At 45.7% G+C, this 18,001-nt stretch overlaps 1 protein-coding gene across 1 annotated transcript in view; it reads left to right on the top strand.

The window, feature by feature from the left end:
• Positions 1-726: 726 nt before the first annotated feature.
• The window catches only part of DYRK4 (dual specificity tyrosine phosphorylation regulated kinase 4), a 63,924-nt gene continuing 46,649 nt past the window's right edge, over positions 727-18,001 (top strand). The window contains exons 1-4 of the mRNA XM_006172053.1: positions 727-750; positions 870-937; positions 8,840-8,933; positions 17,451-17,480. Of these exons, the coding sequence (XP_006172115.1) occupies positions 727-750; positions 870-937; positions 8,840-8,933; positions 17,451-17,480 (216 nt within the window). The remainder of the gene's footprint in view (positions 751-869; positions 938-8,839; positions 8,934-17,450; positions 17,481-18,001) is intronic.

The following is an 18,001-nucleotide window of genomic DNA, read 5'->3' as shown; positions in this document are numbered from 1 at the left end:
AAGGGATTGCGGCGTGACCATCCCCTCTGGGGGGTGATTTCTCGCTTTCTGTCTCTGTCTCTGTCTGTCTGGCGAGTGCACACGCCCTGTAGCGAAAACCTCTCCAAAATTTTTTTTTCACTTTTTTTTTTTCTTAAAAAAAAAATCAAAGCTTTATTTAAATGTTTTCTCCTTGGATGACACTGTAATCCTTCAGGTCAAGCTATTGTTATAACTTTCCTTACGACCTGGTGCAGAGTAAGAGCTCAAAAAGCATTCTCTGCCAAATGAATTATATCAAGAACTACTCCCCCCCCCCTTTTTTTTAAGAGAGGGGGGGGGGGGGGAATTACAAAATGGTGCAGAGTAAGAGCTCAAAAAGCATTCTCTGCCAAATGAATTATATCAAGAACTACTCCCCCCCCCTTTTTTTGAAGAGAGGGAGGGTAGGGATAATTACAAATGTCTGTTCTGTTTAGCTTACTTTAACTTGTTGAAGAATTTGTGGAATTCTTGCCCTATATTTTCTTTAAAAAATATTTTATCTAATTTTATTTATTCATCACTTAATTTCACCAGAGACACACATACAAACAGAGAGAGAGAGAAACTAAGCCACCAGGTCTGGGACTCGAACCGTGGTCATCCGCATGGTCGTGTCCAGCATCTGGACCACCATGCCACCTGCTGGTCCTTCCTGCCCAATACTTTTAAGAACTAGGGGAAGAGAATGGGAGTGGGACGAAAATGATCTCCAGGCCAACGCGAAAGGTGATCTGGGTCTGGACTGGGCCTGAGCGCTTCCAGCTCCGCAGTCACAAAAAGGGGGAAGTCGTTTCTATAGCGACGGGAGGAGGGTGTGGCCCTCCTGGGCGGGTTACTCCTCCCAGCCCCTGCTCACCCTGACCTGCGCCAGCCTGATGCAGCTCCTCCCACCTCCCGTCCCCACCGGAAAAAAGTAAGGGTGGGGAGGCGGAAGGGGCTTGCGGGTCTACGCGCGTCTAGTCAGCCTTGGGACTGGCCAAGTCTTTCTTGGGGAGAAGCGTCTGGGACCACAGGGGGATGGGGCGAACGAAATGCTAAAGCTAAAGGAATGCAAAAAGTAGCCCTGGCGTGTGGGTCCGAGGAGAAACGTGGGTATGAGTCCCCAGAAGCCGAGTTCGAGCTCAGAGCTTGCAGTCAGCAGCTGTCCCGGCAGAACCCAGAGTGGATTGGGCTTTCTGACAGAATGTTGCACCGCCGCCTGCAGCTGAGTCGCGGGACAGAGGGGTTCTAGGGCGTTCGCGAGACCGACCCGAAACTGCTTCCCGCTCTGAGCCCGGCAGCTCTAGGAGAAACTTGCCTCCTCCCTTTCCTAACGCCACCGCAGATCGTTTCCGACCGGTATTAAGCGTCCTGCCAGCCGGCCCTGTCTGGTAACTGCCCAAGCAGAGCTCGGCCTCCTGACTGAGCAGGTGTGTGCGGCTCACTCGGAGCATCGCTTTCCTCCGGGTGGAACTTGCTCCCACTCTGGAGAGATTCCCAGGACTAGCAAAACTGTCCTTCAAAAGGAGACGAGCAGCACGAAACTGGAGGTCTTACTACGATACTTAATGTGTGGCATTTGCTATTTGAAAAGTCACCAGCCCATCTGGGCTTAAGAGATTTGTAACCCCTCTGATAAAATTTAAACAATGGACTGCTTCATCAGTCTTCATTCAAGCGTCACTGTCGAGGCTTAAATGGAGCCTTGGCAAACCAATGAGGTCATTTAAATGGAAAGGTTCGAACTGTGGAAACTGCAGCTGTAAATATTCTTCGTAGCCAGTCTTGCTGGGGAGGTTTGATCACCCACAGGGACATGGGAGACATGTGAAATCTAAGAGTTCCTGGAATTCTTTAAACAGACATGCCTGCTTGGTTCTGTGATTTAAGCCTATTATTAGGTCTTCAGGAAAGTCATAATTGTGACTATCCCGATGACCCAGTATTTCTCTTTTTGTTTTAGTCCTTATCCAGAGAGTAGGAGTCACCCAGAGGGGGGTCTCCAGCAGTGTGCCAGCTGCTCTTTCCTGACTCCACCCTGTTGCCTGCAGCCTGGCTAGAATGCATGCTGCCTAGGGACCAGCAGTTGGCGTAATGGCTATGTCGGTGGACTTCCATGTGGTCGACTGTGGTTTGAGTCCCAGACTAGGTGGCTTAAACTCAAGCCGGGCGCGTGTGTGTGCATGTCCAAGATCCCGAGAGGAGATTGGAGAAGGGATTGCAGTGTGGCCATCTCCCGTGTGAGGGGATTTTTTGCTTTCTGTCTCTCTGGCGAGCCCATGCGCCCTATAGCAAAAACCTCTCCAAAAAAGAAGAAAGGAAGGAAGGAAGCAAGCAAGCAAGCATGCTGCCTAAACTGCAGCAGGCACAGAGCTGGGAATTAGTAGTTTTAGCTGACCGCAAACCCAATGTGACCGCACGGTGACAGGTAAAAGGAACAAATGCTGGTCTAGGCTGCCGTAATAGAGTACAAGTAGCGCGTGGAGGGATATACGGTCTCACTCCTGGGTTAGTGATGGTTAGAGCAGACTAGACTCTAGGAAGCTTGAAGCCACTTTAAGAGAGTTCATAATAACCTAGCAAACAGAGAGGGACGACCCCAATATAGGCTCTCTCTATGTCTAGATGCTCTTCATGAGGCATGATTGGAAAAACCTACAGAATGCCTGGAGGGGATGGGTAGGTGCAAGAGAGAGACGAACCTTTTCCATTGAAGTTTTGAACATTCAAGAACTCTTGGGATAGCTGTAGCATGGCGGGTGGGGTGACTGAATCCCACGTGCTGACCGCAGTTAGACCCATGGAACTGGCTGACTTGGAAAACACTGGGCGCATGTGCGTGCTGGTCCAAAACCCTGAAAGGAGGGAGAGGCGAAAGAGAAGGAACTGCAGCATGACCGTCCCCCAGAGGCGGTTGCTTTCTCATGTTCCTTCTTTATGTCTCTGGCAAGTACATGTCCCCCGCTAGCAAATTAAGAAACAAACAAAAACTCTTGAGTAGAAAAGAGGATGGATTTGTTATTTGTTGCTCTGCTGGAGATAGCATGGCTCAGTGGATGATATTTCACTCAATGTAATTTATTCTCCCCACACGACCAAAATGTACTTATCAAGCACAACCATTTGTAAACTAACAGCTGAGCGTAAAAGGGCTTGCCCGGAAAAACAGTGAGCTCCCCTGCAGAAAGAGTCTAGAACAGAGGGAGTGATTGTCAGGTTTCCCGTAGAGAGGATTCCTACCCAGGGTGGGAAAATGGATGAGGTGGTTTCTAAAACCCCGTCCAGCTTTGGAAGAGTCTGTGAGTCAGTGAACCCTCACGTGTACAGAGGATTCTCTTTGGCAGAAGTGAGTGTAACTGAAGGGCAGTCCATACACGGTTTCCTGTTCACAGAATGCAGAGGGAACCCCTGCGAGTCCTACGCTACCACCATTACTGCCCCCAAAGCAGCCCCCAAGGCGTAAAGGTCAAGCTACTGACCAGTGCAGTATAAATTCCGAAATCGGAACAGGTAACTCACAAGGGCATACTTCCTTTCTGGATGTGCAAGTGCTCTCTATGCAGGTCGTGCCCGCCGGTGAAATACTAAGCAGACGGTAATGCTGATGCCACTGGCTGGAGGTCTGGCCTGCCTTCCAGACTCTGAACTCCTTGAAAGTGAGGATTCTGTTTTATTTGTCTGAATTCCGCATGCTGAGCTCTGTAGCTGGCACATAGCTGAAACTGAGAAATTTTTTGTTGACTTGATCTAAACTATTTTAGATTTCCTTCCACAAGGACATTTCAACAGGCAAGTCACTGTCATTACCCCTATGGAGAAAGGAAGGATAAAAAGAAAATATAGAAGCTCATCGTCCATGTCCCCAAAAGACTCACATCAAGATGAGACAAAAATATGTACACTTAAGATAACTGTTGAAGGGACCAGCAGTTGGCGTAATGGCTATGTTGTTGGATTCCCACGTGGTCGACCATGGTTCAAATCCCAGACCCGGTGGCTTAAACTCACACCAGGCACATGTGCATGCATGCCCAAGATCCCAAGAGGAGAATGTAGAAGGGATTGCAACGTGGCCATCCTCCCTGAGTGGTGATTTCTTGTTTTCTGTCTCTCTGTGTCTCTCTGTCTTTCTGGCATGCACACGCACCCTATAGCAGAAACCTTTCCAAGAAAAAAAAAAATGTTGAATTGTTGGAAAAGAAAAAATGACACAGAAAAAATACATCATGACTTTTCCTGCAACCTAGTGAGTAGCTCTAAAACTGTTGACTGAGTGACAAAATGAGGGCCATCAGTGAGAGTACTGTTGAAATTCAGAGAAAAGAGATCTGTGTGTGTGTGGGGGGGACTATGATCTGCATGTAAGATAGTAATGCAGGTTTTTAAACTGAGGCTTTCAGTTCTCAAAGAAGAATTCACTTTAGCTCTGAGCTAAGTTTATTGGTTATCCTCAATCCTTCCTTGCAACAAGATGCAGACGAAATATGAGAGTATTTAAATTCTTCTTCTGTGTAGTTCACCACGTATTTTGAGGTTAAAAAGTGACCGTTGCAAAGCCTCAAGTAGAGGCTAAGTGTTATTGTTGGAAGCCATGTTGGATGCATAAAGAAAAGCACAAAACAAGAATCTTTGATAGCCTTGGCGATTATCCAAGAGAGGGAAATGATAGGATAAGTCACAACAAAAATTCCTTTTTTCAGCCTGACAGTATTTTCATAGAATTTAAACTAAGAACGTTTGGAGTCATCTGGTCCAATCTTGTCATTTTACAGATGGTAGAACTGAGAGCAGAGAACACAAATGGCTCGTTCCACATCATGGCACTGAGTATTGTTGTCAGCACCGAGAAAGGACTCCGAGATTCCTCAGCATTTCCTTCCAGGCTTGGCCCTTCTCTTTACCTAGAGAGCAATACTCGAATCGTTTGGAACACAGTTACTTTGCCATCCGGGGAAGTAGATGGAGGGAGTGCTTGACACAGTTTTGGCAGGAAAAATTATTGTAGTCATTTTCCCCCAGTGTTGGGATTTTATAAACTCTACATCTAGTTGATGGCTAAGACTCTACTTATTCAGCTTGCCAAATAGTCCTCAGATTCATGCTTCCACTCCAGCCTCACTGCCATGGCCTTCGCTGAACTTCTCATCCTTTCTTTCCTACACATCTAAAATGGCTTCCGGGACCAGCAGTTAGCATAATGGCTATGCCACTGGACTCCCATGTAACCAATCACGGTTCGAGTCCCGGACCCAGTGGCTTAAACTCACGCTGGGCATGTGTGCGTGCGTGCCTAAGATCCCGAGAGGAGAATGGAGGAGAAGGGATTGCGGTGGTGTGATTGCTCCCTTTCTGTCTCGCTGTCTCTCTCTGTCTGTCTAGTGAGTGCACACATCCTATAGCAATAAAAATAAATAAATTAAATTAAATTTAAAAATAAAATAATAAAATGGCTTCCAACTGAGTTTCCAACCCGTGCTCCATGATATCGCCAGATAGATGGTTCTGACCTGTAAATCTGGTCCTGTCAGCCCAGACTTCGGCTAGCCACACAGGCCCAAGACTCTGGACTGTGTGCCTCCTTGCGATCTAGCCCGCCTGCCTGGACCTCCACTGGCAGTGTGCAAGGACTGTGCCCACCACTGGAGAAGGCAGTGCTCGTTCACGCTTTTCTGTTCTCCATGCAGTGTGCTTCCCTGCCCTTGACTGCCTGTCTTGCCCGTTCTTCAGGGATGGTTCTCTTCTGCCCAGGTGTGAAGTCTCCCTCAGCTGTCCCGCGGGAGTAGTCACCACTTGGACGTGCGTGCTACGAGCCCATGCCCCTCTGCGTGGTCGCCTGTGTGTGTCATGATCCACCACACAGGCCCAAGACTCTGGACTGTGTGCCCCCTTGCGATCTAACCCGCCTGCCTGGACCTCCATTGTCAGTGTGCAAGGACTATGCCCACCACTGGAGAAGGCGGTGCTCGTTCATGCTTTTCTGTTCTCCGTGCAGCGTGCTTCCCTGCCCTTGACTGCCTGTCTTGCCCATTCTTCAGGGATGGTTCTCTTCTGCCCAGGTGTGAAGTCTCCCTCAGCTGTCCCGCGGGAGTAGTCACCACTTGGACGTGCGTGCTACGAGCCCATGCCCCTCTGCGTGGTCGCCTGTGTGTGTCATGATCCACTTTCGTGCGTCTCCTCTCCTGGGTAGAGTTCTCCCAGAGGGTAGGAACCTGGTTTATCTGTGAAGTGTCTCAGCCATGTTTGTAGGAAGGAAGGGAGAGAGGGAAGAGGTGAAACTATGATTATGGGAAGAGAAACAGCGATTACCTTTTGTTTTCTTTTGCATTGTATTTTTTTGTTGTTGTTGTTGCATGTGTGTGTTAAAATGAACGCTCTGAACCAGCAGATGGCACAGTGGTTATAGCATTGGACTCCCACATGGCCGATTGCGGTTTGAGCCCTAGACTTGTCGGTTTGAAACTCATGCTGGGCATGTCTGTGTCTGTGCTCAAAATCCCAGGAAAAGAATAAAGAAGAGATTGTGACATGGTCATCCCCCCTGCAGGGTTATCTCTTACTTCTTCTCTCAATATCTCTCTCTGTTTCTCTCCAGCAAATTCACAAGCCTTATGGCAAAAACCTTCAAAAAAAAAATTAATGTTCTGGGAAACAGCAGTTAGAGTAATGGCTATGTTGCTGGACTCCCACGTAGTCAACCGCGGTTCGTGTCCTAGACCCGGTGGCTTAAACTCACGCCGGGCACATGTGCGTGCGTGCCCAAGATCCCAAGAGGAGGATGGAGGAGAAGGGATTGCGGCATGACCATCCTCCCTGGGGGGTGATTTCTTGCTTTCTGTCTCTCTGTCTCTCTCTGTCTGTCTGGCGAGTGCACACGCCCTATAGTGAAAACCTCTCCAAAAAAATAAAAAATAAAAAAATAATAAAAAATAAAAATTAATGTTCCAATGTTCCCACTCACCTCCCTCAATGCCCCTATAAGAGTAATTCTTTTTTTTTTTTTTTTTTTGGAGAGGTTTTAGCTATAGGGCCCGGCATGAGTTTAAACCACTGGGTCCGGAACTCGAACCATGGTCGACCACATGGGAGTCCAGCGACATAGCCAATTACCCCTGCTGGTCCCAGGGGTAATCTCTTTTTACAGTTAATTTCTTCCAGATCCTTCAATATACTCGTATAAAGATACCAAAAGAAGGGGTCAGCAGGTGACATGATGGTTAAGGCACTAGATTCCCACATGACTGACAGCAGTTCACGTTGTGGACTGCGGACTGGGGTGGCTTGAAAATCATGACAAATAGATACATAAATACATAATTTTTTAAAAAGATATAAAGGAAATGCAAACATCTTATGTTTTTAATCAAAAAGATACAGGATCATATTACACAGATTGTTTCTGTTTTTGCTCAATATATTACAAGCATACCCAAAGATCTACCTTCTTAAAGAACTGTGTCGTATTCTACAAAACATATGTGTGCCATATTTTTTAACTTCCCATTATATATGGACAAGTAAGTTCTGATTTTTCAATATTTATGCTGCAACATGTGTTGGGACGACTTTTCTTCAGTCCTTAATAATTCAGAAGTGGGGTGTTGTCATTGTTTATTAACAGCATGAGCCTGCCAATATGGAGAACCAAGCCGCGGGAGCTTCCGGTGTTGGTCCCTGTTCTGCTCCTCTTTCTTGTATTCTTTTTTTGTTTTTGGAGAGGCTTTTGCTATAGGGCGTATGTGATCGCCAGAAAGACAGAGAGAGACAGAGAGATAGAAGGTGAGAAATCACCCCCCAGGGGGGATGGCCACTCCACAATCCCTTCTCCTTCGTTCTCCTCTCGGGATCTTGGACACACACGCACACTCACTAGGCGTGAGTTTAAGCCACCAAGTCCAGGACTCAAACTGCAGTCGACTACATGGGAGTCCAGCGACATAGCCATTACGCTAACTGCTGGTCCCCGTATTCTTCATTCCCTTAGCTCTTATAGGGTGAGGCCGAAAGATGACCTCTGAGGGCAGATTTCCAGCAGTGCCCTGCTAATGTGACAAGGAGTGTAAGTGTCCTGACAGCAGTCTAAGATTGTTTTCCCTTATGTAAATCACCAGGTCCCGCAGGTCCCACAAACTTAGACAAGTTTTTTCATTTTGCAGAGAGTTCCTTACTCACTGAGCGGCGGTCTGAATGAAGGTACAAACATGGCCGAGTAGGAGCCAGGAAAAGTTTCCCTTCCAGCCACCCCCTTCCCTTTCCCTTTCTATAAACTCGAAGCTATTCAAGCAGCCCGCGGGTCATCCATACTGTAAAGGACTGTATCTGTGGCTACAGAGTGAGGTTACTTTGCAGTTAGCTAGGGAAAATGGGTCTTGTTGCTGGTGTCTTCGACTGCTGACCACCCCATTATCTCCTCCGCCCCTGGCTCCCGTCTCCCCCTCTGCCCTCCTGACTTCCTCTGAGCCCCAGAAGGGAAGCAAGAGGAGAAGCAGACTCTGCCGCCCTTTCAGGCCTCCTTTTCTTCAAGCCCAACCTGCTTTCTTCCACCCCTGGGTGTGTGAGCCATTACTTACGTTTTCCCGCTAGTGCCCGGTGCATTTATTTAGTGTTTTTATCTTGTTTATAAAAATGAAGGTTTATTCACCTCACAGTTTGGAGGCCCAAGGTCCAAGGCGACCTCTCGGGGGTGTTCTGGCTGCATCACTGCGTGGCAAAGGGCAGGAGGTGTGGCCCTTGGTGGCTCCCCAAGCCGTGTGGGAAGTCAGCCATAAGCGCAGGAGCACACATCTGTGTCCCCTGAATCCTGTGTCTTCCTGCTTATGTTTGACACTCTCTCCTGTAGGAGTCAAATGGATGCTAAAAAGCTAAAGAAAAGCAATTTGACTTCCTTGCCAACTTTGAAAACAAGAAAGAGACCAAACCTCACGTCCATGAAGGTAAGAACGCTCAGACTGAAACTGTGTAGGAGCGGCACCATCGTGAAGACCTGGGGCCCCAGGACCCAGAGCCGTTGTGCCTCACACCTGTGCAGACAGCATGAAGGGAGAGGCATGACGGGTACAGCTGGTTGGCAGAGCTGGGTCTGGGTGGGCTGGGAGCGGAAGGCCTTCACACAGCAGGTGACTCAGCCCGCGTACTCACCGTCTCTCTTCTTGTGCCCTGTACATCTGGAACACACCAGAAGTGTTCTGGAGTATCTGAATGAGTATTCCAGAACAATTCAAGAAAAGGCTTGTGTTTCGTTTTCTTTGGGGTCGGGGGAGATTTTGCTATAGGGTGCATGTGCTTGCCAGAGACCGAGAGATAAAGTGAGAAATCACCCCCCAGGAGGGATGGCCACTCCACAGTCCCTTCTCCTCCATTCTCCTCTTGTATTTTGGTTACGCACGCACACACTCTGGGCATGAATCTCAAGCCACTGGGTCTGGGACTCGAACCGTGGTTGACCATGGGGGAGTCCAGTGATGTACGCTATCTTCTGCCCCCTCCCCAAGGTTTGTGTTTTCTAACACAGACCTGGTGTCTTCCTTTTTACTCTCCCTCGAGCGCCAGTGAAATGGCATCCGAAGGTCAGACTGTGACGTGGTGACTGTGATCGCCATGGATGAGCTCAGAGTCTAAATCGGGGGCGTTGTTGAGTCTGACGCTGCTCGGTGTGAATCCCCCGGCTTGGATTCCTCAAAAGCCCATATTGTTTGGAATCTTTGTTCTGAAAGCTCTGTAGAAAGCTTTAGCTCAAAATGTGCAGGTTGAACTCTGAATTCTGCCTGCACTGACTGGGAGAGCTGGAGTTCAGCAACCTCCCCAGAGCCTGGTGAAGGTGCACCTGCCAGGGCCGCACAGTGGCTCCGTAGCATGAGGACTCTGGGTCACCTCCTACTAGCAGAGTTTCTGACTGAGCCCTCGCAGGTTTATAACTCATAAAGGTTTATAGACTCCAGTGCATAGTGCTACACCTCGACCCTTGTCTTCTCTCTCTCTCTCTCTTTCTTTCCTTTTCTCTTTCTCTCTATCTCTTTCTCTCTCTTTCTTTCTTTTTTCAATTGCTAGAGGGTGGTTGTTCTTGCCAGAGAGACGAGAGAGAGAGAGAGAGAGAGGAGAAAGCGTTTCCTGTGAAAATGGCCACACCACAATCCCTTCTATTCTACTCCTCTCCCCTTTGGGATTTTTGCCACTCATGCACATGCACCTGGCATGTTTTTCAAACTGCTGGGGTCTAGGACCTGAACCAGGTAGTTGACCATGTGGGACTTGGCTGCCTTAACAACGAGGTCACAAGCCGGCCCTGCCATTTCTATACCCTTACCCCTCCATTTCCACATACAATAAGAAAACTGTGGGGCCAGCAGGCAGTGTGGTGGTTAAGGCACTGGATTCCCACATGGCTGACAGCAGTTCAAGTCCTGGACTTGGCAGCTTGCTTTCTCACTTCTTCCCACCCACCACCCACCCACCGTGTCTCTCTCTGGTCAAATAAAAAAAAAAAAAAAGATGAAAAAAATTAAATAAAAAATAATCCTTAAAAAAATGTATATTGGGGCCAACAGGTGATGTGGTGATGAAACTGCTGGACTCCCACATTGCTGGCTGTGTTGCAAGTCTTGGACCTGGTGGCTTGAAACTCACATTGGGCATGTGTGCGAGTGTGCCCAGAATCCTGTGAGAATGGAGGAGAAGAGATTGTGGCGTGGCCGTCCTCCCTGGGGTGGTGATTTCTCACTTTCCCCCCTCTGTGTGTGAGGCCTCTCCACATGCCCTCTGGCAAACTCCCCCCAAAACCAAAAAATGTGTATTATGCAACTCACAGATATAAATTTTATTAATGCTTAAAATGTATTTCTTTTTTCTTTTTTTTTTTTTTGAATTGCCAGAGGTGCATGCACTTGCTAGAGAGAGACACAGAGAGAGAAATCACTCCCGTTCAGGAATGGTCACGCTGCAATCCCTTCTCCTCCATTTTTCTATCCTGTCAATATTTTTGGTATACATGCACACATGCCTAGTGTGCTTATCAAGCCACCCGATTTCCTTAAACACCGGGCCACTGGTCCAGCAGATGGCATAGTGGTTGTGTCGCTGGACTCCCTCATGGCTGACCATGGTTCAAGTCCCAGTCCTGGTGGCTTGAAAGTCACAGCAGGCATGTATGTGGCTGTGTCTATCATCCTGGAAGGATAATGGAGGAGAAGGAATTTCAGCATGGCCATCCACCCTGGGTAGTGATTTCTCACTTTCCTTCTCACTGTCTCTGCCTCTCTCTCCAGCAAGATCATGTACCATCAGGCAAAGACCTCTTAAAAAAAGAAAAGAAAAGAAAAAAAAGAAAAAGAAAAGAAAAACAGGTCACAGCCTGGCCCCATATTAATTTTTTTTTTTTTTTGGAGAGGTTTTCCCTATAGGGCGCGCGCACTTGCCAGGCTGACAGAGAGAGACATAGAGACAGAAAGCGAGAAATCACCCCCCAGGGGGGATGGCCATGCCTCAATCCCTTCTCCTCCATTCTCCTCTCGGGATCTTGGGCACGTGAGTTTTTTTTTAAGCCACCAGGTCCGGGAGACGAACCATGGTCGACTACATGGGAGTCCAACGACATAGCCATTACGCTAACTGCTGGTCTCCCCATATTAATTTTGATAAAATAAAATTACTGTAAAATATTCAAAATAGTAAATCTGTAGCAAAACATAATGTAATAAAAATAATATCCTCCCAGTTCAGTTTTTTTTTTTAAATGCTATGCAAAAATCATGATCTTGGTCATGGTTTTACTTTAGAAAAATTATCATTAGTTTTGCAACTTGCATTTTTTTTAAAAAAATTGTTAGAGCTCACAGTTATTGAGTGCTTAGGTGATTCTCACGTGAACCTTAAAGGCAAGTGCTATTATTATTCCCACCTCACAGTTAGGGAAGCTGACTGACAGCAGATGAACTGACCCATAGCCATAACGAAGGGGTAGAGGACAGGACTGGAACGTTTGCTTTTAACTGCTCTGTTCTGCGCCTGTCGGTTGGGTAATGCCAGCTGTATGTTGTCCTATAAACTTTCCTATATGTTTAAATAAATGTTAAGGGAAGCAACTTTTGTTGCAGATGCAGGAATTATAAAAATAGACACCACATGCAAGACGAATTCATTTTGTTGCATTTTGCAGTAACTACTGGCAAGTTATTTAAAAATAGCATTTAAGGACTGGCAGGTGGCACGATGGTTGGGGCACTGGGCTCCCACATGGCCGACTGCAGTTCATGTCCCAGATCTGGTGGTTTGCTTTCTCACTTTCCTTCTCTCTCTCTCTCCTTCTCTCTCTTGTTGGTAAAATTAAGGAATATGGGGCGATGAGGTGACGTGGTGGTTAAAGTGCTAGACATACCCACTTGGTTATTTTTTGTTTGTTGGTTTGGTTTTTTACATTTATTTATTTAAATTTGACCAGAGAGGGACAGAGTGAGTGAGAGAGAGAGAGAGAGGGAAAGCAAGAAAGCAAGTCACCAGGTCCTGGACTCAAACTGCAGCCATGTGGCCCACATGACTGAACATGGTTTGAGACCTGGACCTGGTGGCTTGCTTTCTCACTTTCTCTGTCTCTGATCAAATTAAAATAAATGAATGAATAAATAAAAATTAATTTTAAAAATTATGGAATAAAATATAATAACAAATAAAATTAAAGCAATCAATATATATTTAAAATAGCATTTAAATTTATAAATATTGCCTTTATAGTGCTAATTATTCTGATGGACCTTTAATAAATGACTTCTTACCATCTGTTGGTTTTCTCCAGTGGACTTTTCATCCAGCTGAATTTAACAGGTTAAAGTAAGGAATACACACACGCCAGTAACTATTTGTGCACAGGAAATTAGTTGACAGTTATGGTACTGGGGGATGAAAGTGAGTTATAGGAATTATAATCTCTTTACCCAAACCGATCCTGAAAACAGTCAGTCTGTGGATGCTTGCATATCATTTGGCCCAAGCAGATATTGAGAAAGCTTAGATCAATAATGAATTAATAATAATTTATATTTTTACAGTATTTAGTATTATAAATTACAAATACAATATTTATAATAATCAAATATTTAAATATTTAATGTTTGGGTCTTGGTAATATTTCAGCCAAGAGAATTTTCTAAATGTGATTTTTTTTTTAATTGCTAGAGGGTGAGTACACTCACCAGAAAAAAACAGAAAGACAGAGAGAGAGGGAAACACACCCCACAATGGGATGTGGTCATGCCACAATCTCTTCTCCCCCATTTTTCCATCCTGGGATTTTGGGCATGCATGCACACATGTCTGGCAAGTTGCCATTGGAGCCAGGATTTGAACCCCAGTTGGCCATGTGGAATCTGAAACCCCTTAACCACTAAGGCTACAGGGTTGACCCTCAAATGTGATTTTGAAAAATGGATTTCACCTGCCTTTAAGATAACTGCATGATCCTTTGGTAATAATATAAGATTATTTTTACAATATCCTCGTTCATTTGGCCAAATCGTGGTAAGACAGAGTGATCTGCCACTGGGAACGTCCCTCGCTGGGGCCTGCGGAGATTCCCACCCTTTCTGCATAGCTGCTAAGGCTCAAGGAACTCTCACGGTGACCCTTGAAGCACTTCAGGAAAATGGTATGTACTGCAGTTTATCCTACTGGGTTGTCGAAAAAGTCAAGACATATATTTTTTGTTTTTTTTCTTCTATGCAAAAATGCATCATGACTTTTTTGACGACCCAATAGCTGCATCAGAGGGGACAGATCCCCTCTCTGGACCAGAGTCAGCTGCACTGGTGCACTGGAGAACACTGGGCTTGTCTTCACCTCTATTCAAAGAAGACAGCATTGCTTCTCAGCTTGTTTCCAGAATGTGCAGAGCTAGCACAGCTCCAGGGTCTCAGGTTAGGCCATGCCAGGAGGACAGCCTGGGAGAAGGTCCCAGACAAGGAAGCTATTAATCCAGGATTTTTTTTTTTTTTTTGAGAGAGAGATTTTTGTTATAGGGCATGTGCACTCACCAGAGAGACAAAGAGAGAGAGAGAGAGAAAGTGAGAAATCATCCCCTGGGAGGATGGGATGGGCACACCACAATCCCTTCTCCTCCATTCTCCTCTTTAGGATTTTGGGCATGCATGCACGTGCACCTGGCATGATTTTCAAACTACTGGATCTGGGACTCAACCCACTGTCAGCCATGTGGGAGTCCAGCACCTCAACCACTACACTACATGCTGGTCCAATGTGGGATGTTATTTTACAGTCTCTCTGACAATTAATGGGCAGTGCTACAAAGGACATCTGGAATCATGCTGAAGATGCAGTTCAATGTTCAGTTCTGGAAGTACATGTACTTTTACTCTGCTATTTTTTTTATAAATCCTTTAAAATCATTCAATTGCTGAATACTGTTCTTAGACAAGGCTTTTTCTTCACCCTTTCTAATTGTACATAGTTTGTTTACTTGTTTATTGTCTGCCTCACCTTCTAGAACGACGCTGCCCACTTGAAGCTGGGAGCTGTGGGCACGGGGTTAGTCCAAATGGAGGTCCTGTGCGTGTACCTCACACACCAGACTTCAAGGGCTGAGTGTGGGGGGAAGTGCGTGTCAAATGACTTATTAATATTTTTGGTTATGATTGGGTGAATTTTAGAGTGTAAATCTCTTGATGGAGTTATAAAAATGATTTTATATTGAATACATGTTTAAAAAGTATCCTGAATCTATTGTGCTCAATAAAATATATTACTAAAAGTTAATTACATTTACTTCTTACTTTTTAAATGTGGCTACTAGAAATTTTTAAATTACACATGCGTTTCGCATTATATCTTCATTAGCACAGCTCTAGAATGGATGCTCCGTTCAGTGGAATTACACTTGGGCTGGTTTAGGGCCAGATCCCCAGAACTGAGGGCAGTGCCCAGCACGGACTAGCACTTGATGTGATGTTGTAGAATAAAAGCCAGGACAGTGTTTATTCATTTGTTTTCTCTCGGTTTATTGAGTACCTACTCATTTTTTCCCTTTATTTTGCCAGAGGACATATGCATTCACCAGAGAGAGACAGAGGAGAGGGAGAAAGCATCCCTCCCGCCCCCATAGGGAGTGGTCATGCCACAATGCCTTCTCCATTTCTCCACCCTTGGACTTGGGGCATGCATGCACATGTACCCAGTGTGTTTTTGAAGCCTCCAGGCTGCCATTTGAACAACGGTTGGCCATGTGGTATCAGGCTCTCTTAACCACCAGGTCTCAGGGTTGGCCGGTGAGTGCCTGCTCATTTCAGACATTGTTCTATATGCTGGGGAGATGCTGGAAAACAAAACAGACCAGAAAACTCTCATGGAGCATAAAGCAAGGATTCTCTGTAGGAAGACCAGATGTGTTAGGCAACCACTAAGCATGGTAGTGACCAGCCTACACTCTTCTTGGCAGGAAAGAGTTATATTGAACAGGCCAGTGGTTCTCAACTTTGTATAGTTAGAATCACCCAGGGAAGTTTAAAAGAATACTAAAATTGGAACCAGCAGATGGCATAGTGGTTACATTGCTGGACTCCCATGAAGCAGAATATGGTTTGAGTCCTGGACCTGGTGGATTGAAACTCAAGCCAGACATGTGTACGTGTATGCCCAAAATCCTGAGAGGAGAATGGAGGGAAGGGATAATGTCATGGCCATCCCCTGTGAATGTCTCTCTAGTGAGCACATGCGCCCTATAGCAAAAACCTCTCTAAAGAACAAAAAACAAAAACCTAAAATCAATTTGGCTCCATGGTGCAATGGTAATGTGCAGTGAGGTTTGAATCCGTGACCCCGTGACCTGGTCAGCCTGAAACATTTTGGGGACAAACAAGAGTGTCTGTACCTGCGGAACAGAGAACTGGAAGGAGGGGACCACAGTGTGCCCTAACGGTGTGGAGGGTCTCTCTCTTTCTCTCTGTTGCTTTCTTGCATTCTCTCATATGCACACACTCTATCATGAAAAAGAAAAAAAAAATGAAAGTAAGAGTGAACTCAGAATCTCTAGGGGTCATGGGCATTTTTTGCAAAGTTCTATCATGTGGGACAGATATCCACTTTAAACCTCAGCTGGGAGACCTGGCTAGGTTATTAAGCCTCGGACTATTTGCTGGTTGTGAAACTGGAATAACTATTCCTAAATCCCCAATCACGACGTCTTGAATGAGGTAAGAGACATGAGCTTGCTGGCTGGTAAATGCTGGAAGCCCAGGAAATAAATACTGGCATCTTTTACCTTCCCACCTTCTCTCTCCAGTCAATGGAAAGAGTCTTACAATGAGACACATTCTGAGAGCCATTCATGCCCACTCATTTCTGTATCTCAGGAGCACTCCTGAGAACAAAACCACGAAAAACCTTTATGTGAACATTCAGTATTGCAAAGGAATAGAAATCACAGTCAAAACTAAAGAGAGAGAAAAGCAAGGATTTCGATAGCCAGTTTTACTGAGGTTTTTAGGGTGGTACACTATTATTTATGATAATAATTCACCTCTGAAATACAGAGAGAAATAGCACAGAATTAAACAGTTTAAGGGCAAACAGTGAAGGGCAGATGGTGGCCCAGTGGTAAAGCACTTGATGTTCTGAGGGGCCGGTCCGTGTAGTTTGCACTGGGAGACCTTCCTAAGTGTGCCAGGCATGTGTGCGGCTATGATCTGGGGCTGGCTGAGGCCGGGGATGGATCACGGCATGGAAGCCCTGTCGGTGGTGCTGTGTCTCCATTGATCTGTTGTTTGATTCACTCACAGAAGAAACAAACAAACAAAAAGAAAGAAAGAAAAGAACAGAACCCTCTAACATTTAAAAAGCAAACATTAGGGGCCAGCAGGTGACATGGTGGTTAAGGGTACTGGACTCCCACATGGCTGACCGTGGTTTGAGTCTCGGACCTGGCAGTTTGCTTTCTCACTTTCTCTCTCACTCTCTCTCACTCTGTCCTTCTCTGGTCAAATTAAAATGCAGGGACCAGCAGTTAGCGTAATGGCTATGTCGCTGGACTCCCATGTAGTCGACTGCAGTTCGCGTCCCGGACCCGGTGGCTTAAAACTCACTCCAGGCGTGTGTGCATGTGTGCGTGTGTGCCCAAGATCCCAAGAGGAGAGTGGAGGAGAAGGGATTGTGGTGTGGCCATCCCCCCTGGGGGGTGATTTCTCACTTTCTGTCTCTCTGTCTCTCTCTGTCTGTCTGGCAAGCGCATGCGCCCTATAGTAAAAACCTCTCCAAAAAAAAAAAAACATACATACATACATAAAGTTAAATAAAATAATTATTTTTTTAAAAAGCAAACATTTAAAAATTTAAAATGTAGCCATGAGCAGTCGATCTAGAATCGGCCCAGTGAAAGATAAACATACACTCCTATATAATATCTGCACTGGGTTGCCAAGGGAGAGTGCTTACCTACTGTTTCCATTTTCTCCCAGGACCCCATTTTTCCTCCTGAGATCTACATGGTGAGTACCAGTTCTTTTTTCTCTATTCCCTTCGGTGCTCTAGTTTGGAGACAGAGGAGAGCAAAGATGTGCGATTACCTTCAGTGGCTGTGAAAATGATGTGAAGCAAACAGGCATGCAGGAACCTCTCTGAGTACTAGAATTAATCGGAGCAAAGAGCTATTCTAGGGAGAGTCTTCAAGTCATGAAGAACAAGATTCTGTTAGATGCTGGAGGTGGCGATAAGGAGATGCTAGAAATACAACCTCTGCATCCCCTCTATGTGGTTAGTGTTTTATATTCATCCCTTTCATCAATGTTTAGGTAGTAATAAACCCCATTTTATACTGAAGGAAACAGAGACCCAAAGAGATTAAGCAAGGTGACTAAAGTTCCTTTGCAAATAAAAGCTGAAGTCATGATTCAGATTTTATTCTGTAACTTGTGAACTTAAAAAGGTTTTTACTTTTATTAAATGTTGAGTTTATATGAAAGAATACCTGAGAAAACTATGCAGGGTATTTAGGGTATACAAGGGAGCA

This window comes from Tupaia chinensis, unplaced genomic scaffold (assembly GCF_000334495.1).
Source record: "Tupaia chinensis unplaced genomic scaffold, TupChi_1.0 Scaffold150288_1, whole genome shotgun sequence".
In the NCBI taxonomy this organism is placed as follows: domain Eukaryota; kingdom Metazoa; phylum Chordata; class Mammalia; order Scandentia; family Tupaiidae; genus Tupaia; species Tupaia belangeri.
The sequence above is the reverse complement of the archived record's forward strand: the minus strand, read 5'-3'. Positions and strand labels throughout refer to the sequence as shown.